Genomic DNA, 22,277 nt, shown 5'->3' with positions numbered 1-22,277 from the left:
AATGCTTGTACCTCTCCTTTTGAATCTGATAGGCCTAACTTAGACTTTATGGATGTCTTCTCAGGTTTCTTACGTTTTTCTGTATTCTTATTTTCATTTGATTCTGTCCCTGATAAGTTGCACACTGCCTCATTATATGATTATCTTGTCTCCCCTCCTTTTCCCGAATGTAGGGTACATGACGTGCATTTCATTTCTCAGTTGAAGGCTGGTGCCAGCATGCCTTTTTGTCCACCACAGACTTCAGATCATTATGCATTGACTTACTAATCAGGCCTTGGATCCCTTTCTTGACTTCCAGTTGTTGGAGTAATTTTTGCCTTTGTTGTGGGTGGATCCTGTGAATCCTGTCCATTGATCCCAATCTCAATTTTAATGCCTTAGTTTTTACCTTGCATCTCCCATTTATACATATCTTTGTGACCTGTCGATGGCTCTTTTTCTCTATAGGCCTCTTTTTTTGGAGATATTCCTGAGTCATGTATGGAATCCGGAAGGCAACACTCAACCCTTTCTTCCTTGGTTTGTTGTTTGTCTCAGCCTGCCCCCATACCTTTCTCTATACCTGTTTCCTGTCCTTCACCCTCCCAGCCTTTGCCTGTTCCTTATTCCAAGGGTCCTTCGGTCCATTGTTTGGCTTGCAGTTGTACTCTTTACTTCCAACAGTTTCAGTGACTATCTGGTGGCATTCGACTCAGTAGAAGCAAGTTTCTTCAATTTGTTCACCTGTGGCATGCGTTTATTCATGGCTTGTGGATGATCAGGGTTTGTTTCTCTTTGTTTCCTCTCCACTCCTCCTTTGTTCCCCAGTTCCAACATTCTTCCCATTACCTCAGGATCCCACTACCAGTCAGCATCTATCTGAGGCTGTTCAGATGATTGTCACAGGGTGCTGTCGAGTCTGTTAGCCAGCCTTTCCAAGGTTTTTATTCCATCTCTTTTGTTATCTCTAAGAAGACCTTGGGACTTGTGTCCTGTGATCACTGTGTCCAGTCTTAACCAATTTCTTAATCTTCCCCACTTTTTCTTCAGTGGGACAGCGTTAAGTCTTCAGATTTACAACACTAAAATCCGGAATACGATTCCCCTCGATGAACACAGCAGATAGCCCAATGTGGCTTTGCTATAAGAAAACGCACACACTTCCCCACTTTACCATGGAACCTTTTCTTACCCTTAGGTGTTTTTTTTCCAGATCTGTGGATGACCAAAGTAGATGTCTCAGGTGCTTACCTCCATATTTCCATTTCTCATCCATCCCAACCTTATGGTTGGTTTATTCATAATGGGGTTGTATTTCAGTTTAGTGCTTTACCTTTCAGGCTTGATTCAGCACTGTATGTGTTTTATCAAATGGTCAAAGCTTTTGCTTGACTTGTGCATATTTGGAGGTTGTGCATCCTCCACTACATGGATGACTGGCTTCTGTTAGCTTCTTCCTAACTATTCTCAACATACACTCCTCTGCTATTAACAAGAGCAGCTCATATTGGTTGGATTTTCAAGATGTAGAAGTCTTTCCTGATTCCTACCCACTATCTTGTCTATTTGGGTATGTTTTTCAACATTTATCTATGTCATGCCCAATCTGTGTTTGATGGAGCTTTCAGTTCTCCACACCCTTTCTTCTTCCTCTCTTTCTGTACATGAGGTTCTATTGCTTTTGAGGACTTGATCTATTGTGGAAGCTCTTATCCCTTTGGGTCGTGCAGATATGCATTCTCTTCTATAAATTGGTTGTTGAACAGGGAAAACTCTATGGCTGGGGTACCACTTCCTTCTCCTTGTTGAGATTTGCATCTGTTTATTGATGCTTCTCTTCAGGGTTGGGGAGGGGGGAGTGATCAACAGAAGGCTTTCAGACAATTGTCTCAGATAGAAATGTCATACCATATCAGCATCTTGGAGCTTCTTGTGGTATGATGTGCTTTGGATCATTTTCTTCCTGTTGTATGGAAAAGACTCATCTTGATTCATTAAGACAATTTTACCATTGGTTCTTATTTCAATTGCCAAGGAGGTTATCTATTCTTCTTCTTCCCTATGTGGTTGAATATTGGAACTATTTAAGGGGCCACAAACTGCAGATACACCTCATAGCGTGTCATGTTCCAGTTGCTTTCAACCTTGTGGCAGATCTTCTTCCTCCACAGAGTGATCCCTCGACTCTCAGGTTTTCTTGTAGCTTTGCATTCACTGGGGTATTCCTCATCTGGATGCTTTTGCCACTTCCTTCAACATCTAGTTATATTTTCTTTTTGGTTTTCAGTTCCTCATTCACAGGCCCTGGCAGTGGATGCTCTCAGTCAGGACTGGACTTACTGATACCTTGATGCCTTCCCTCTTATCCGGCTCCTTACCAGGGTGATTTTGGTCATCCATTCCACTCCGTATCAGGTCCTTCTAATTCCTCCTTATTGGCCAGCACAACCTTGGTTTCCTCTTCTCCTTCAGCTCCACACTACCCTCCCATTACCTCTTTCTCTCACTCCATCCCTCCTACATCAACCTTGGTCACCGGTCCTTCATCCCATCATTCACACACTCCAGCTTCACACCAGGCATTTATCTGGTCCCTTACGAGAAGATCCGGATTGTCTCTGTGTGTCATTTCTTTCCTAGCTTGGTCCATTTGCCATTTCTCCCTTGCAGTTTATGAATTTGCCCCCCAGTGGCACAGCGATATGTGAACACTAGAAACTGAGTTTTGATACGCGTGGTTGGCAGAGCACAGATAGTCCATTGTGTAGCTTTGTGCTTAATTAACAACCGACTTTATGGATTTTCTTACCTGGCTGTTTGACCATTGTGCTTTTGTCTTTTCCACTGCAGGTTATTGAGGAGCCTTGTTCAACACCTTCTGTTTTTCCAGGTACCATATTATGTTTTCATTTCCTACTGTCTCCCTTGTATTGAGTTCCTTCCAGATTCATCTAACTCCCCATTAGGTGCTTCTTCTGGATTTAAATGTCAGTATTGTTCTTCACTATCTCACACACTCTCTGTTTGAACCTTTGTTCTCCTATTCCCTGTTTCACCTATCCCTTAAGACTTATTTTTTACTTCTCTTAACCTGTAGGCATTGCTGGTCTGTTATCTTTGCCATCAGCATTTCACATACTCCAGATCGATCTTTCCTGATCAAAAGTTTGGTGGCTCATAAGGGACATCCTTTATTCACATCAATTTTCCTTCTCTCAATTTCCCACCTTTATTTTTGGTCTGATTTGGGTTGGTTTCTATGTCCTATCTGTGTTATATTGTCTGTATAGTCTCCTTCTGTGATTCCCAATCCCACCTTTTCATTCCCTGAACCTTTCCTCCTTATGTGACCTTCTTCTGTCTACCCATACAGGTTGAGTTCATTAGCTTATTTGACTGGCATATTCCTCCCTATCTCTTTCTTCCTGCTAATTGTTCCAGATGTTATTGCATCCAATGTGGCACCCTGGCATCTCATCTCCATCTGTGGGAGGAAATTCATCAGTTGGGCATGTGGACAACACCTCATCTGTTCATCTCCCACTACCTTCATTGGGTGGCTGTTTCAGATCTGGTTCAATTTGTCCTATCTGGAGGATGATGTTGCATGGGGTGAATGTTGTCCTTCTGGCAACCCACCTCAAGGAAGTTCACTACCTGAGGCAGATGTTGTGCAGAGTGGAACCAGTCCAATTGGTTTTAGATTTGAAGTGAACCACTACTTTGGCACATCCCTTCCTACTGTTGTTTGGTTCTCTGATGACTGTTGTTCATTGTGGATTTGTGTACACATCCCCTGTTTAGTAGACTGGTATGGAAATTTACTTCTGTTCTACTCAACTTGAGGTGAAGACGATGTGGACCCTCCTCCTACCATGGGTTGGATTATGTATTCCTGATGCTGCCTGGTTTTAGGCTGGAATTGACCTTCCAAGTATGGTCTGTCATGTCATAGCCACTCTACACCACGAGACACATTCATTTCAGCTTTCCCTACCATCTGATCTCTCGCTAGGGGCTCTACTTTCATTCTTATCTTAGACTATGATTCCAGTGATTTCAATGGGATGTGGGGTCAGAACCACCCAGTTTTTCTCTCATTCACTGGATATGCTCCTCCCAAATTCCACCAGTTTATGCAACACCTACTACCTAATTGGGAGAAGAGTATATCTGGTATAGAAGTTGTGCGGTCTCCCAGTGTGCGTTTCTCTCTCAACAGGGGTTCACATTCCATGGGTGTTCTTTGGATGCTTTCAAAGGATGTTTATCTATATTCCTCACAACAGTCCCTCCACCTTTGTGAGAGGAGGTAAGGTACTGTGTCAGAAGCTATTATTTTCCTGCACTGAAAATATATTTCTGATATGTACTTGCCTCCTCTCACCCTTCCTCCCACTGAAACCCAGTGCCTGCTTTCTGTATAACCTCGAAGTGATTGATAGATAGAATCAAATAGAGGGAGTCATGTACAATAAGGTGTGTCACACTCCTGTTGGTGGAGGGTTGTTGCATGATGATTTACATGTGAAGACGCAGTAAACCACATTGATTGTGTGTGTGTGGGGTGGGGGGGGGGGGAGTTTCAAGGCTTGTGGCATGCAAAAACAATTTTATACATAGATGGTAGAACTGAATAAGAATAACTTTTATGTGAGTGAGGTAAGTACTTATTGGAAATATATTTGTGACCTTTGTGACCATTGTCTTGGATAACATTTAGTGGTAACTGTAATGGGTAGGTACATTTTATAATGACATCACCCAAAGAAGTACGCTGTTCAAAACTCCAAATAAACAAATAACTCAATATATAAGTATTTTACTGGACATTTTTTTAAATACAGTTTAACAAGGTCTTCATCACACATACATTCTTTTATTTTGACATGTGATTCTTAGTTCTATAGATGGAAGGGTCTAAGTTGTCAGTAACATATGGTGATCCACCAATCACTGACAGTATTGAGGTTACCCAACAAAGAAACCAGTCCAACCTAAATATATGCTTACACCTTCATAAAGTTATAATAAACAAAATTTACAAGTAGTAAAATTTCCATTGCATACTCCCCATGATCTCTTATATTTAGGATTTCATCTCCAACTTTATCTTTTTACCACTCACAATAAATCTTTCATGAGCAATTCAAGTTCCTAATAATTCTGAACTCCAGAGTCAAGTCATCTCTTGATCTTCTATGTTCTAGAAAAACAAGCTAAAATCTGTTAGTCTATCCTTAGCTTAAACGTTTCAAACCAGAATTCATTTAGGTAGCCCACCTCTGAACTTTGTCAAAAAAATCTATCTTTTCTATGCTAAAGCGAATAAAGATATCCTAAATAGAGTAGAGAAGACAGAGATAAAGAAGTGTAAGTTGTGGGTAATGGCAGCAGGATTTAAAGAGGAATTCAAACTTTTGCCTGTAAGGAATACAGTAGCTAATAATGACTTTTAGGAAGTGGGAAACAGTATTAGGTCTAGAATTAGTGGATTTAATTGTAATGAGCAAGTTATATTAAACAACATATTTGAGCCTTTAGCTTGTGTAGATGAGGAACTATGGGAGGGAAAGAAAACAAAGGAATAACTAGAGATTGTAATGAAATACTTGAGGTTAAAGTTATAGGTGATTGTTTGCTATGGCATGTGGAAAGTACTGTCTGTAGGGAAAATAGGGAAAAAAGAATTAGATTATGCTATTGAGGGGCAGGAATGGAGGACAAACAAATAAAGCAAGTGATATAGTAAAGGGTATAGTAGTGAAACAGTCATGGTTATGCATATAGGAGCTAATGATGTAGGGAAAGGTAGGTCAGAGGAGCTAATTGATAAGAACAGGGTGAAGGCACTTAAGGAAAAGGGCCATAGCTTAAATCTGTTAGGGTTACTGCTGAGACTTAATTGTTGAAGTGAGATTATAAGTATGTCACTAGGGCTGAATGCTAGGCTTTGGTTAATATGTAAGTATGAACAGATTAGACTTATGTCCTATAGGATCAATTTGATGGGAAAAGGAAATATTTTGGAATGAATGGTTTAAAGTTAAATAGGGTAAGGGTTGTTTTGTTTGTAAAGGCTATTAACCCAGCTGTAAGGGTAGTTTTAAACTAGTACTTGACAGTGGTGAGAGCCAGGTGAAACTAAATGCCAAAAAAAAATAAGATGTAGAGAAGAGTGTAGTATAGAAACATTGTATAGAAATATTTTTATGGGTAGGCTAAATTGTTGGTATTGTAATGCTAGAAATATAAGAAATTTAACAGATGAACTTAGAACACAAGTTGGAGGATTTTGATCAAATTGGAATAACAAACTAGGTGAAACATAAACAGTTTTGGTGACAGATATTTCTTTGAAATACAGGGTTATAGGTTATTTAAATGGGATAGAGCACCAAATAAGAAGGGAGGAGTGGCTTTATATATATCAAAGAAAATAGCAAGGAGTTTGAATCTGTATGGGTTTCTGTTAGACGATATAGGGGAGAAGGCCTTTAGAGGGAATGTTTTACTGACCACCAGAAGAAACTGATATTAGTGAGAAACTATACAGTGAGAATAAGGTTTGAACTGTAATGAAGTTATAATTATGGGTGATTTTAATTTCAGACATACAGCTTGGGAAATGTAAAGATAAATCTTGAGTGAGACAGGTTTTTAAAAACTGTTCAAGATGGTTTTCTTCAACTGGTGAGGAACCTACTAGGGACAATGATATTTTAGATTTATTGTTAATATGGTGATACTGATCAAATGTTAAAAACTAAAAATAAATAAATAAATATTCAAGATAGACATATCTCTTGTAGAAAACAAAAAGGTGGCTGCAAGAAAAAAGATCAGGTTGGTTCAGAATGACTATAAAGGATAAAATTAAGAAAATACACATATGTATATAAGAAGCTTAAATTGGCTGCTATGATGGAGAGGATTGTAAAAGATTAAGTGAGTTGGTCAAATGGGAAATTAGGCAGTCAAAAAGGAAATATAAGACTATGAAAAAAAAAGATTGGTTGAAAATATGTAAATTAACAGTAAGGATTCTTTTCAGTGCATTGCATTAAGGACAAGTAAAATGTTAGGATGGGAGTGGGACCTTAGAGGGCTGATAATGGAAGACTAATTTTTTATGATATAGGAGGCCAAGTTACATAATTTTATGAATTGTTGCTAGATGGAAACATGATAAATCAAGATGATTGTATAAATTCTGAGCTTAAGAAAAAAATTGGGAGTTTAAAGAATGATAATGCTCCTAGGTCAGGTAAAATATTCCCAAGGGTTTTGAAGGAAGTTAAGGACTGGATATGAGAGCCACTTGCTACTTTTATATTTTTATAAGCATTTGAATTGTGGCAGGTGCCAGAAGATTGGAAGTTGGTTAATGTTACTCCTCTGTTCAAGGAAGCTGATTCAAATTGTCTGGGTATAGGCCTATTAGTCTTACATCAGTGGTGGAAAATTTGTTTTGAATACACACATATATATATAAACCAACTATTGAACTGATATCCTCACCTCTTTGCAAAAAATAGCTATTTATCATGTGTCTACCTTTGAGATTTTGCACATGCCACTAGCCTTGAGTTAGCCCCCACTTAAAATGTATTTAAGCATGATCTACACTAGTGCATTAGTAATCATCATGTGACAATAGCTCTCCACCAATAACAGGGCAAAACATCCTCCATGCACAGTAGATCCCCCATAAGCAGCTGCACTTGAAATTAACTTCATTCTTTTCCTAGGCACTGTCCTGAACAGATGCATTTCTTGAAGTTTAAATTTTGTTCAATGTTGTGAGATTTATGCTGCCTTTTTTTCCAGTGTTAACTTTTGTTTATTTTATTTTGAAGGTGATTTCAGTATGTCACCTTTCAATTAATACATGCTAAAGAAATATGGAGAATTCCTTGAATTACAATCAGTTGTCAAATAACAGTGAACACTACCTCTTCTAGAGATTCTGCCAATGTAGCTAACACTGACTTTACTTTGTGTATAGCCATTGGAGGCTCATTGACTATGGAGGATTTTACTGTAATTTTTCAATGTTTAGTGGATTCGTTAATGTCTTCATTGCCTCATCTCCCTGTCCCTACATCAGGAGTGCATTCCCATTTTTCTGAACCTGACTGCAAGGATGACGATTTTGATCGGCTTTTTCCACCTCCCAAGTTTGCGCTAGTCTCCTTTTTACCTATAAAGGCCAATGTTTCTTCTCCAAACCTCCTTGTTGATTTGATATCTTGTGTTTGTTCTTTACCTTCCCTTTCACCTTTATCTTTTGAATCTTCCTGTCACTTATTAAATGCCTCTCATTTTGAGGATTATTTGTTTTTTTCTCCTTATCCAGACATACATGTACATTCTGACACATTTCTGGTTCATAATTGGACATACTCTAAAATGCCTTGTCCTCCTCAACCCTAAGACTCCTTTGCAATGGCTTAAGGCAGTTCCCGTTTTCCATTTGTAGACTCGATCCTTGGAGTCTCTGTTACCTACTTTGGGGGCTGACCCCTGTTTCCAGTATTTCTAGTGATCAATTTTCCTGTCCTTGCCTTTTTTTCCTTACCCATCTTCTTTGTTACTTATCCCTTCCATCTCCTTCTGAAGCCCTAGACCATGATCCTGACAGTTTTTCTGGCAATCTACAATTAGTACTTTTCAATACCTTGACAAGGGTTTTGTGTTCTGTTTTGTCCCTGTTTATTTAGTTCCTTTGTTGTTGGGACTTCCGAGATGTAACTCTCTTCTCTCTGCTGTTGATCTTTCCCTTTCTTACCTCCATGGTCTTTGTCTAGCTCCTTTCCTTTGCCCTGAAGTCTTTGGTGGTGTTCCTTTCCTAACATCTTGGAGACTCAGACTGAGGTTGTCTGACACCAGTTCCTCCTTTCTTCCTTGGTTTCTCATCTCTTCCAACCTCATGAATCCATGCACATTCCTTGACCCATGAACCCTCCACCTTTCTCTTTTTTTTTTTTTTTCCCAACTCTTGTTGCTCTATTTCTTCTCCCCTCCCATCCAGTTCTTAGGCAAGATTTTTCTCGTCACTTGTCATCTCTTCCTGCTCTCTCCTTTCCCCATTCCTTTTCTTCCTCCATCCAGTCAACAGTGTCTTCATTGTATTGAGGCTGCAGTATTGAATTTTTTGGAAAGGAGAGCCATCAAGAGGGTCCTTTGCTCCTCTCCAGGGTTTCTTCTCATCATTTTATTGTCCCAAAACAAAAACGGGGACTGGTGTCCTGCAATCAACCTTTCTTCACTCAGTCACTATCCAGTGGTTCCTAAGTTCAAAATGGAGGGTTTTTTTCCTTTCCATTTGTCCTTTTTAGTAATAGTCAGAAGCACTAAGTTTGATTAGTTTCATGAGTTGTGACTAATCAGTTTATCTGAACAACTTTGAATTAATTGAAAATAATAATGAGAAATCATAATGGCACGATTTCAATTACTTGGATAGTTGGAATAATTAAAAATAGTAATAATTGGAAACAGTCATTTTGATTAGTTGATTATATATTTTTGTGACATTAATCAATTTAATCATAATTTTGATTTTTCAATTAATTTATATGGTACTAATCATTGTAATTGATGCTTTTAGACAAATTAATCGTGTTCATTGTCCAGATCTAATCATGATGATAATCTAGTTTTTTGTTGTTTTTTTTGGGGGGGGGGACACCAAGAAAAGATTTTTGTTAGTATCTTACTACATTTTTTAGCTGTCATTTTTATTAACTTTTTAATATATCCACTTTTTAATGGTTTCCACCAGTTTAATGTTAGGAATACTGTAATTTTCCTTTTTTTTTAGGATACTTTTTTTGTTTTCCTTTATTTGTGGAGTCTTTTGAAGAACAGAAGTTTTGGCAAGAAAAATTTATTTGGGAGGCAGCAGTTGGAATATCTGTTGTATTTCCAACAGTTATAATTATGATTGCTCTGTACTGGGCTGTGGAAGACTGGAGGCACCACCCTGCTGTCAAAGTTCTAGCACAATATGGACAGCCATGGAGAGTTGTAGCTGCACGGATAGATATGGAATTTCGAAGGGTAGATAAATTTGCTACTGGTACAGGGACTATGACCAGAGTTATTGTAACAGATTCATGGATAATAAAAACAACCCCTTATCGATTATTTATAATTCAACAAAGTGATGCTTCCCTAACTCTTACTGAGAGTAGTGAACATGCACTTTCACACGTCAGTAACACAGGTATACAGTTCCTGACTATTCATGTCAATAGCCACAGAGATCATGTACCATCTTTTGATATCAGGTAACGTAATAAAAAAAATGTATATGCATTTCTGTTGTTACTTGAAGACATAAATAAATATAATCCGTCAAGTTATGTCTCATTCTCAGTTAAAATAAAACCTACATTCTAAAGTGAATTATATATAAGTTATAATATTAAACATATTAATCTTATGATTTAAAACACTGAGATAAAAGCCTTGAATTTAATACTGAAAAAAGAAGCATTTAAAGAGAAATAGAATCTTCACCAAAATTAAAAATTTCAAAATCAGTGTTCATGTTTTATCTTTGTGGAATTTATGGAAAGAATGTAGCTTTGAATGTGCTCGTTATTGTAAGGTAAGAAGGTAAACAGTGCTGTTGCTTATTGACAGAAAAGTATATCTGATATTAGTTCAGAAGAATAAAATAGTTAATTCTCTTTGCCATTGTGCTTCTATATTTTTTTTTAATACCAACATCTGAAATACATTTAGTTCAATGTGTTGCAGCCAAAAATAATGTCAACAAGGAGATTTTAATTTTTTTGTCTATATATTTATAAAATTAAGTATTTCTAGTCTACTTATTGTATTGGATTATCTTCATTAATGCATATGTTATTTTAAATTTACTTTTGATCTGTTGATCGGAAGGTTTTAATACATATTTCTGACAATAAAACTTGGTATATATTGTTTGTGCTTTCTTTTTATTGAAAACTGGCATAACTGACAGAGAAACTAAGTATTTTTCACTGAGCACTTTTAATGTATTGTATATTAGTAATCGACTCATTTTTCGGAAAACGTAGCTTAATGATAAAACATGAGTGTAGTAACAGGAAGCATTTATTATACGCTTTTAAATCATAATTCCATCATCAGTAATCTGGGGTTACAAGACAAACAAACAATATTTGTGATTACAACAGAAATATATATACATAAGAAATAAACATTGAATATACAAATATAACACGAGAAAAAGAAAACTGAGGCACAAGTGAAATAGTTAAAATAGGTTTAAATCCAGTGTAGACTGTGTGTTATTTAGTGATGGGAGAAGAGTTTTTATGTGTAATGTTTCTTTTATAAGAATTTCAGTATCATGTTTGGCTGTTGAAAGAATTTTAAAGTTTGAGAAAGAAATCAGATGTCCTGTTTCTGTATTGTTCTGATAGATAGCAGAGTTAGGAGGGTTCATAATCTTCCAGTTTTTATGGATATGCCCATATGTCCACATGCTCATACTTTAAGGCGACATTTTGTTTCACCAAAATAGGAGACCTTACAGTCTCTGCACATGTATAAGTAGATGAGATGTGAACAATGGGCAGATGGCAAATGTTTTTTTTAGTGGGAAAAAGTTTTAGTCTGAAGTTGGGTTCATATTGAATTTCAGGTCAATTTGGGGATAGTAAGAGTTACATAACTTTTTCAACTGTTTCGTGATAAGGGAGCTCTGTCTCCCAAGATATGGTAAGCAGGTGTATAAGGGAAGTTTGGGTACAGAGGGTATCTTAGGTGGTTTGACAAACAAATTAGTTAGAAATGAGGAAGTTATTTTCTCCAAGAAATGCATAGGGTAGCCGGTTCAAAAGAGAATGTTTTGTATGGAAGTAATTTCTTTGTGAAGGGCTAAATAGGATAAGGCAAGATTGTAGGCTCTATTTAGTAGACAGCGAATAAAATTGCATTTGAAATAGAAGGGTATAAAACTATCAAAATGTATAAAAAGGCCAGTAAATGTGTTTTTACAATAGACAAGCTGAAAAGCCATTAGCACTATGGTTAACAAGAATGTCCAGAAAGGGAATTGAGTTATTAGTCTCAATTTCATGAGTGAAGTGTATAGAGGGCTGTTGTGAATTGAGATATTCAAGAAAACATTGGATATGATCAATATGGCAGAAAATAAGGAAAGTGTCATCAACATACCTTCTGTAGGGAACAGGTTTGAACAGACATTTATCAATCCAGTTCTGTTCGTGGTGACAGAGAAAAGTGTTGGCCAACATAAAACTCAGTGGGGAGCCCATAGCAACGCCATCGATTTGCTCATATAGAGTATTGTTAAAGAGGAGAAGAGAGTCTTTGGTTGAGAGTTCAAGCATAGATTTGAAATCAGACTTAGAAAATCTATTAACAAGAATGTTTTTAGTGAAGAGATTAGAAAGTGCAATATTAATGGTTTTGTCCAGGGGAATATTAGTAAAAAGAGAAGTAATATTGCAGCTAGCCATCACGTGATCTTTAAGGGGGGAAGGGAATTGACTGATTTATCGGGAAAATTGGAAGGAGTCAGGTGTTGTAAATTCATAAATAGCAAAAGGTTTTAAGATGGGTACAAGGAATTTATAACTGTGAGTGCCTAAGGTGAAAAGTATAGGTCGGAGGGGAGTGTCTGGTTTGTGAACTTTTGGCAGACCATATAATATTCCAGGTTGGGAGCCTGTGGGATATAAATTATTGTAAACACAATCAGAAATAATATTTCTTTTGCTTAGGTTTCTAAGAAATCTCTGGGTTTTCCCTTCAAGTTGTAAAGTATGGGTTAATGGTTCCTTGTTTATAAGTTTGAACTTGTTGTGGTTATTAAGAGTATCAAGCTTTTTTTTTATCATAGTCAACTTTGTTGAGGATAACAACTCTGTTTCCTTTGTCCGGACAGATGATGATGATATTTTTGTTTCGGGAGAGTTCTTTGATAGCTGTGAGCCTTTCAGATTTCAGGATGTCCTATGTGTGTTATAATTACAGAAAGTGAAGAGTGCTTTTTTTACCTTAGTAGTAAATAGTTCTCCTGCTTGTTCAGAAGTATTCTTGGAAAAAATAGATTTTATATTCCAGTACAAGGATTCCCAAGGATAGAGGTAACTGGCATAATTGAATTTTGAGGAGGGTATGGAGAAGTTCAATCCTTTAGCAAGTGCTATATATCAACACAATAAAGAAACAGGACATTTGATTTCTCTCTCAAACTTTAAAGTTCTTTCAACAGCCAAACATGATACTGAACTTCTTATAAAAGAAACATTATACATAAAAACTATTCTTCCATCCCTAAATAACACACAGTCTTCAGTGGATTTAAACCTATTTTAACTATTTCACTTGTGCCTCAGTTTTCATTTTCTTGTGTTATATTTGTGTATTCAATTTGTTTATTTCTTATACATATATATATATATAAATTTCTGTTGTAATTATTGTTGTATTGTATGTTTGTTTTGTAACCCTAGATTAATGTTGATGGAATTATGACAATTCTGAAACATCTATTATTGTATATGTAATATTATGATATACAGTTAGTAGTATCATAAATTCAATTTCCTATTTGGCTGTACTTCTTGTGTTCTTAGAGTGAACTCCCAAGAATATAATGATTTGAGGGACAAACTACAAGCACCTTTGGAAAATGCACGAAATGTTGTTGTGCATCGAACTCTGAGTGATCGTTTTCTGGAAGCATTCAGAGCTATTGTCGAGCAAAACTCAAAGTACCCAGTGCCACCAGATATTGTAAGTATTTTATGTTGTCCTGAATGATTCCAAGGTTCACTAGGATTTTGGTTAAGTTTGCTTGGTCTTAATCCTGACTAGTTTTATAGTTACTGTTCATACTATAAAATTAATAAACATGACATGAATTTAGCTTCTCTGTACAGTGTGATGATAGTTAAAAAAATTACTTCGTTAGAATTATAGGAGGATTATAATATTTCAACTTAAAAACATTTATTCAACTGAACTTGGAATAGTGAAAAATATAAGAAAAACCACTGAAGCTATATGTATGTCACACTATTAAAACATGAGTGTTTTTTTAAACTTTATTGATGTTTTTAACTGCTCCAGTTTTAGCCAAGTAAAAAGTTTGACATAATTTTTTATTGTGGTAGATTAATAAACCAAATTATATGAGTGGCAAAATGCATGTACTTCAATGTCTTCATGTATTTCTAGAGAGTAAACAACCCTTTACTTACTGAATTTTAGTATGGAATTTAAAAATTACTCAACATTATCTTGTATTATAGTATACACATACAGTCATATTGCATTTTATTTAAGCTTGGTGTTCTGACTTGGTACACTGTGTTTCCTTGCATGAAGAAGGATCATGGGCTGAATAATTACATTTTTAACATTGGTATACATTATTAACAATTGATAAACTATGAATCATTATATTTAATAAATTAGAAAGTGCATTTAGCTTGTTGGTGCTGTCTTCAAGCATTGATATTGGACACTTGTGTGTAAAAAAAAGCAGTTTGTATGTACTGCTGTAATTTACTGGCTGTTATAGCATTCTGGTTTCACTTAGTTCATTTGTCTTTTAGATACAATGTATAATTTTTAACTTACATGCATGGTATAAGCTTGTACAATACATTGTCAAGTTTATGAACTAAATTTAAAAGTGGAGACTTTATGCATTCAGATGAACTTGTGTGTGTGTTGAATTATGCAGTATGTTGCGTATCTGATGTAGTTTAGATTTATACATGAATTGTCTTTTGTCTCAATATAAACATGAAAAATTTGGTTTCTTTCTTAGAAGTCAAATTGCACAATGTTACACGTACAAGCCATAAACCACAATGAAATTGATCATTAATTGCACATAAAGTATTTAATTTGTCCATCAGAACTGTGTTTTTAGGCAAACTCATATTTCATACATTGTTTATACATATTTATTATGAGTTATACTGATATTTTCATCCATTTTTAATACAGGAGAAAAATATTTTGCAAAAAATATATACATAGCTCTATTTTGATTAAATTACAAGTAGAGTGAAAACAATGTTTTCAGCAAGAGTAATAAAGGAGTACAATATTGTATGTAGCAATAGCTACAGTAAATGAAACAAACTGTTAGAAGTCTTGATATTAGACAAACTAGTTTTGAAAAATTCATGTCCTCTTCACACTTATTTACTTAAGCCTGTTACCCCATTTAGAGCATAGGCCATCAACAACTGTTGTTCAGCTGACTTGACTCTTGGTTGTCCTGTCCACCTCTCTCCAGATATTCCCTGCTCATCAGTCTAATGTCAATTTTATCACATGAAACTGAAGTGAACACACTAGTGTGTCAAAACTAGTTTCTCCAGTATCAAGACTGAGGGTTTTTCCATTTACTATGGTTTTTTCAGCCTTCATTTTCTCATTTCATATGTCCATTATTGCTTTAGGATAATTATTTTGTAATTTGGTTTAAGAAAGCCAACTTTGAAGCATAGGATGACTCAAGTTCTTCTTAATATTTAGTAAGAGCCACTTTACTAAAAACCTGAAATGCAATAAGTGTATTAGTACTGAAGGGTTTCACATATTAACATAAGAAAATTGTATAAATCACTTGTAGTATGGTATTCCTAAACATGAAAGGAGTAGTGCTATTTTTTCTATCACATACAAAAAAATATTTATAATTATGAAAACATGGCTTGTTTTTCTGATTCATTATTAGATGAACTAGTATTGTAGTATTAACAGTTTTTATCAATGCACCATTTATAGACTCAAGGTAATATGATGCATATTATACAATTCTTCTTTATCTACTATCAAATATTCCATAGCTTTTTTGATTTCATATTACAGGAGATTGATAGTTGCCTTGGATGTATGCAAGTTCCAGCCAGTGTGAAGCTACAAAAATTATGTGATGATCCTTTAGTAGGGGAGTGCCAGCAGTGCTTCTGCAGACCAATGTGGTGTCTTGACTGTATGGGGAAATGGTTTGCTAGTCGTCAAAACCAGAATAGACCAGAAACCTGGCTGCAAAGTCGTTGCCCATGCCCGTCGTGTCGATCATTGTTCTGTATGGTAGATGTCTGTCTTGTTGAATGATAAACTGGTTTTAAATGCGCATATTTCAAATAAAAAGAAGAAAAACTGTTGTTACTGAAAAAAAAGTTTCAAACTTAAAATTTTTATTTTGTACCAATAAGTCTTTTTGTTGACATAAAATATCAGCTGTAAAGGCTGCTTGATCCTGTTTCACATCATCTGTTTTCAAAATTTAACTTTTTTGCTGCATGATGCCATAGGCTCTAAGCCATAATATCTGTTTCTATTCATGCAAAGTTCTATATGATCTATGGCATGTACTAACCTTTCTTCCCTATATTCCCACACAGGTGTATTTATCTTTGCTTCACACATAATGTATCCCAGAGGAATCCTCAAGTATTCTAACAGTTATATGTTGTATAGATCATATTTCAAAGTTATGTGATTACTGCATATCTTCAGCAGGATAACATACTTCTACAGAATTTTTGGGATAAATCTTAGGGTTTCTTTGACATTAACAACTTTACTTCTGCAAGTGTATGTTGCTGTTTAGTCATGAGAAAATATAAAATTAAACATGATTCTAGAAAAATCAAAGCACTGTGTGTTGTAGAAACCCCAAAATACATCTAAAATAAGCATTGAATACTGGTTGCCTGTAAAGTGTACACTGCATGTTTGTATATCAAAATACAGTAGAACGTTAATTTCCTGGAAATGTTAATCAACTGAACAGCCATAGGCCTAAAATTTTATAGATAGAAAACAATCCACATCCATTGTGCTGGAATTCTAATCCATATTTGTGCATGTATACCTAGTGTGCTTTACAAGTATGGTAAGAAAATTTTTAAATGCATATGATAGGTAGACTTTTTCTGTATGTTTAAGTGTTTAATAACTGACCAAAATGCGTATACAGTTACTTACAATGTTTACATTTTTATCTTTATTGTGTGTATTGTGTATTTTTGTTATTAGAAGCTTATACTCTAGCTTTACTCTTTGTATTGGTTTCTCAGTAGTTATAGGTTTTTAGTTTTTATATCAGTTATAAGCTGTAACTTTGATATTTGTTATAACTTTTTCTCATAGTATATTACTATCTTTGAAACTGTTTGATTTTACATAGAATTTAATTTATATTCCTGCTTCCCCGAAGAAGGAAGTAAAATTGGTTTTCAGCTGTAAATAAGTTTCATAACTGAGAGCAGTAGGCCTAAAAATCTTATGCAAGTGATTTTTTTTTGTGCTATTAAAAGATGAATTAATATGAGACATAAAACAAAGGATTCTATTATGAAATCATAAACATGTTCTAGTGGCTTGGAAAATGTGTAGTGAAAATTGCAGCATATTAACAAGATATAGAGAACTACATAGGGACTAAACAATGCTATCATGGTGAAAGGGGTAAGGTCTTGTGATGAATGTACTTGATTCTAAACTTCTATGAAAAACATAGCAGTTTCTTTTGTTACTTCTTATTTTGGACTTGTATATCATTTTTGTTTTCTTTTTATGCAATCTTATTAAAGTTAATTTCTGATACAGTACATTACCTCATCTCACATGTATAGCTATTCTTTTTCAGTGCTGCCCTCTATGTGCAAACATTTTTCACATGCTACAAGCCTAGAACTCCCACATACCCACAATCACTGTGGTTGAATTGCATCTTGCATGTAAATCATCATGCAACAACCGTCCACCAATAGGAGTGCAATACACCGTCTTGATACATGTGACTCACTCTATTCGATTTTACCAAACTATCACTTCTCATTAGGCAGTGATCTAGTGCAGATATTTTTTAATTGTTCTCTGTTCATGTGTTTTGTTTAAAATGTCTGTGAAGTAGTGATTTCATTTAAATATTTTACTAGAGTTTGTTTTTTGTAGTTTTGATGTGATAACTAACCTTTGATTCTTCATATTGTTTTTGAATTCTTCACCATTTATGATGAATTCCAAAGTTTGTGCTACCACTTCGGATTTTTGTCCACTTACTTCCAGCACACTTACCCAAGCTTCAGGTTTGGGGCCCACGACTGATGAATTTTTGGCTTTAATACGTCAGGAGATTGATTGTTGTATGAGCCGACCTTTTTTTCCTGATATTGCCTGACTTCCTCATGAATCTGCTGAAGCTGTTCATGACGAGGAGGATTTTGACAGCCTTTTTCCTCCATCTAACTATGCTGTGCCTTCCCAAGCCTCTCCTGTGGAATCTGCTAGGTGTAACTCAGCCTTTTTAGATGTGATTTCCGAGGTGTGTTCCATTTTATCCATTTCACTGATTTTTTTATGATCCTGTTCCTTCCTTATTACATGACATTCCTTCCTCAGATTATTTTGTTTTCCCTCCATCTCCTGACATCATGTTTCATGCTGAGCATTTTGTTTCTCAATTGAGAGTGGTGCTAGCATGCTTTACCCTCCCAGGACCTCCGATCATTTTGCCTTGGTTTACCATCAGGCTGATCAAACTTTTCTTGATTTTCAGCTATTGGAGTCACTTTTGCCTGTATGAGGGCTGACCCTGAATATCCTATCTATCCATTTATCCCATGCACAGTTTTTCCACCTCTGTCTTACTCTTATTGCTCTCGTGTGGTACTTGCCATACACTTCCTTTCTGAGGCAATCCAATGATCTCTTGAGAGGTTTGTGGGGATACCTTTTCCCTCATTACTTTTATGTTGGCGCAATTGTCCTCTATCCCTTCATATGTGTTTTTTTTTTGCTTTTGGAATCTTCTTGGAAGGGATGCTGTCTTGTCACAGGTTCATCTACCATCCACTTATCTTTGGAACTTATGGATCACTCCTTTTCTCCATTGGTCTATTTCTGGTGATATTCTTGAGTGTTTGGAATCATGTGTGGAATATGTTAGACACCATTTGACCCTTTGATCTTTTGTTGCTGATTGGTTTCACTCTGAGTCCTTACACTGTCCTGTTCCTTACCCTGTATCCTCCCACCTTTATCTGTTCCTACCTCTAGGAGTTCAGCTATTCATGTTTCTTGACATAGGTTTCATTGTCGCCAATAGTACTGGTGATAATCCAATGGGGGTATGTTTATCCAATTTTGTTTCCCTATGGCGAGAATTCGCTACAGAACCTTGGGTTATCCAGATTTTGTCAGAAGGACTTTTAAATCTTTTTCTTTTCCCCACCAATTGTCTCCTGTATCTATATCATTTCCATTACCTTGGGATTCTACTACCATTCAGCATCTATCCCATGTTAACCATGCAGTGGGCTTTTTCTCTAGGACTGTGGATGACCAAGGTAGTCACCTTGAATGGTTTTCTCCATGTTCCTCTTTCTCATCAGTCCAGATGCTATCTTTGGTTTGTCCACCACAGGGTTGTGTGTTGGTTTTGCACCTTGCCCTTCATGCTTGCTTTGGCTTCGTATGTCTTTTGTCGGGTGGTCAAAGTCTAGGCGTGACTTCTGCATGCTCAGGGGTTGAATTTACACTACTAAATGGATGACTGGTTTCTGTTAGGTCATTCCCAACTGGAATCTTCACAACATATTCATCTGCTTCTAACAGTGGGTTGGATTCTTAAGTTGGAGAAGTCATTCCTATTACCTACCCAATATCTTATCCACGTGGGTGTCTTTTTCAACACCCACCTCAGTCTTGCCCAACCTTCTCATTTGAACTCTGTTCAGTGGAGCTTTCAGTTTTCCATGCCCTTGCTGCTTTCTCTGCTTCTGCTTGTGAGGTTCTATAGCTTGTGGGGACTTGGGCTTCTATGGGAGCACTTATCCCCTTGGGTCAGGTACATGTGTGGTCTCTTCAGTGGACTCTGCACAACCAATGGAATTTTGCTCGGGATCCCTTGGAATCTCTCATTTAACCTTCCAGAAAAAGGGTCCCTTTTAAACAACTTGCATTGGTGGTTGAACAAGAACAACACGATGATGGCTATACCACTTCCTCCACCTCATTTGGATTTGCATCTATTCACAGGTGATTCTCTCCACGGTTGGGGTGTGTGGGTCAATCAGCAGGAGGCTTCTGGACAATGGTTTCCAGCTGAGAGGTCTTACCATATCAACATCTTGGAGCTTCTGGCAGTACAAAATGCTTTGAATTACTTTCTTCCTTTTGTATGGAACTAACTTGTTATGATCCATTCAGACAATTCTACAGTGAAGGCTTATACCAATCACCAAGGGGGCACCAGTTCCCTTTGTAGTCGAACCTTTGAACTCCTTTCTTGGGCCCACATGCTGAGGATAGATCTTCTTGCGTGTCATGTTCTGAGTGCTTTTAACCTTGTGGCGGATCATCTTTCCAGAACAGAAAAAGTTTATTCCATGGAGTGGTCTCTTGACCCTCAGGTTTTCCAGTGGCTATGCACTCAGTGGTGTACTCCTTATCTAGATGCATTTGCCACTTTCCTCAATACCAAGTTATTTCTTTTATTTTTGGTCTTTGGTTCCTTATCCTCTGGTCCTAGCTGTGGATGCTCTCAGTGAGGGTAATTTTTCCTTTTTGCCAATTTCACTCCCATCCATATCCCACTTCTATGTCCCATACATGATCTTCTTTGTTATATTACCTACATGGCTTCCATCTGTTGTTTCCATTCCCACCATTTCATTTTCATCCCCTGGCAACATTCCTGAGTTTGTTCTCGTTCTCCTTCTACCCTAACCAACTCGTTTCGGCAACTAATTCGATTTGCATATTCCTCCATGTCTCTTTCTTCCTAAAATTTGTTCCAGGTGTCATCGCATCAGATCCAGCACTTTACTTTTTCTATAGTGTCTTACTTCCATCATATGTTGGAGATAATTCTTTGGTTGGGCATGTGATTTACACCTCATATGTTCATCTATCATTATTTTCATTGGGTGGCTGTTTCTTCCTCATTTGGGTGCCATCTTACACCTGTCACCATCCTTCAAACTTTCATGAGGCTGTGTCTGGGTAAGTTGTCTTTTTTATATTTCTATCTTTTTTCATTTCAGTGGCATGTCCCCCTTTCATTTAAGATCCCACTCAGGGAGAGCAATGCCTGTCCAGATATACTTGCTATTTCTCAAATCTGTACTGTACAGCCAAATTGTATACCCATGGCTTATAATGCAAGCTGTTGAGGTGGGGTGTTCCACAAGATTGCTCACAGGTTGCCTCATAATATGTATGCTTCATAATATGTCCGTACCAAACCGTACTCACCCATAGACTTACATTGGTAAAGCAGAAGGGGATAGCTGACTGTCCCTGCTGTTCCTTCAATTCAAGGTTTTTCTTGGTCACCCATTGCACTGTCTCCAGTATTAGCATTCCTCCAAACTCTCCATCACATTTTGTACTCTTCCCCCCCCCCCCTGTTCTTCTAGTATTGGAGTCCTTGACACTTTCCAGTTCTGAGCTGCTGGGGTGGTGGACCATGGAGGAGTCCTCCTGAATGTTATCAATTCCATTTCGTTGAGAGTAGGACAGTGGTGTTCTGCTGGTGCAGATGGTATTCAATCCTCCAATCATGCACTCCACCTCGGTGTGGTGAATCCTGGAGTTTGATGTTGTACCCAGCTTCTGTGTGGTTCTATCCAGAAGGTGAGGTTGTTTATATTTTCCAGATGAGATCTACTTCTGTGCGGTGGGACCCATAGGATGGAATTGCACTCTAACGTCTGTGCAGTTCTATCCAGGGGATGATGTTGCACATGTCTACAAGTAAATATGCTCCACCTCTGTGGAAGTTAATGTTGTGCATAACTTTTGTGTGGTTCTACCCTTACCAGCTGGGTTCTGCAATCGATTTGATTTGCATATTCCTCCATGTCTCCTTCTTCCTGAAATTTGCCATGCATTGGTGACCCAGAGGTTGCAATTGTGCTCCATCATTTGTGCAGTCCTATCTGGAGGATGATGTTGCTTTTGGAGTAGATCCATCACATTTCAGCTCACCCCGTCAATTGAGATCCCTCATCCTACCATCACCTGGAGTGGCTGTAGATTAGAGCTGAACCAATCAACATCAGTCCTCACACGTGTTGGTTGGGTTTCCTCTTCCTCACTCAGTTTACCTTAGGATCTCAACCTCTGTGCAAAGGGTCCTGGAAGTTGATGTTGTACCCAGCTTCTGTGCGGTTCTGTCTGGAGGATGAGGTCACTATATACTGTAGGTCCCGGCCATTAAGCCCATATTTTAATCCAAAATTTTACTCCATATTTTTCAAAGAGGG

At 36.9% G+C, this 22,277-nt stretch overlaps 1 protein-coding gene across 3 annotated transcripts in view; it reads left to right on the top strand.

The window, feature by feature from the left end:
- The window catches only part of LOC106473451 (E3 ubiquitin-protein ligase TM129-like), a 26,007-nt gene extending 8,933 nt beyond the window's left edge, over positions 1-17,074 (top strand). For 2 of the 3 annotated variants that reach the window (XM_022401887.1, XM_022401888.1), the window contains exons 4-6: positions 9,809-10,277; positions 13,608-13,767; positions 15,865-17,074. In XM_022401887.1, the coding sequence (XP_022257595.1) occupies positions 9,809-10,277; positions 13,608-13,767; positions 15,865-16,113 (878 nt within the window). In that variant the 3' untranslated portion in view covers positions 16,114-17,074. The remainder of the gene's footprint in view (positions 1-9,808; positions 10,278-13,607; positions 13,768-15,864) is intronic. The other variant, XM_013934132.2, reaches the window with a different exon arrangement.
- The last annotated feature ends 5,203 nt before the right edge of the window (positions 17,075-22,277 follow it).

Source organism: Limulus polyphemus, unplaced genomic scaffold (assembly GCF_000517525.1).
Source record: "Limulus polyphemus unplaced genomic scaffold, Limulus_polyphemus-2.1.2 Scaffold6187, whole genome shotgun sequence".
Classification (NCBI taxonomy): domain Eukaryota; kingdom Metazoa; phylum Arthropoda; class Merostomata; order Xiphosura; family Limulidae; genus Limulus; species Limulus polyphemus.
This window is presented reverse-complemented; position numbering and strand designations above follow the sequence as displayed.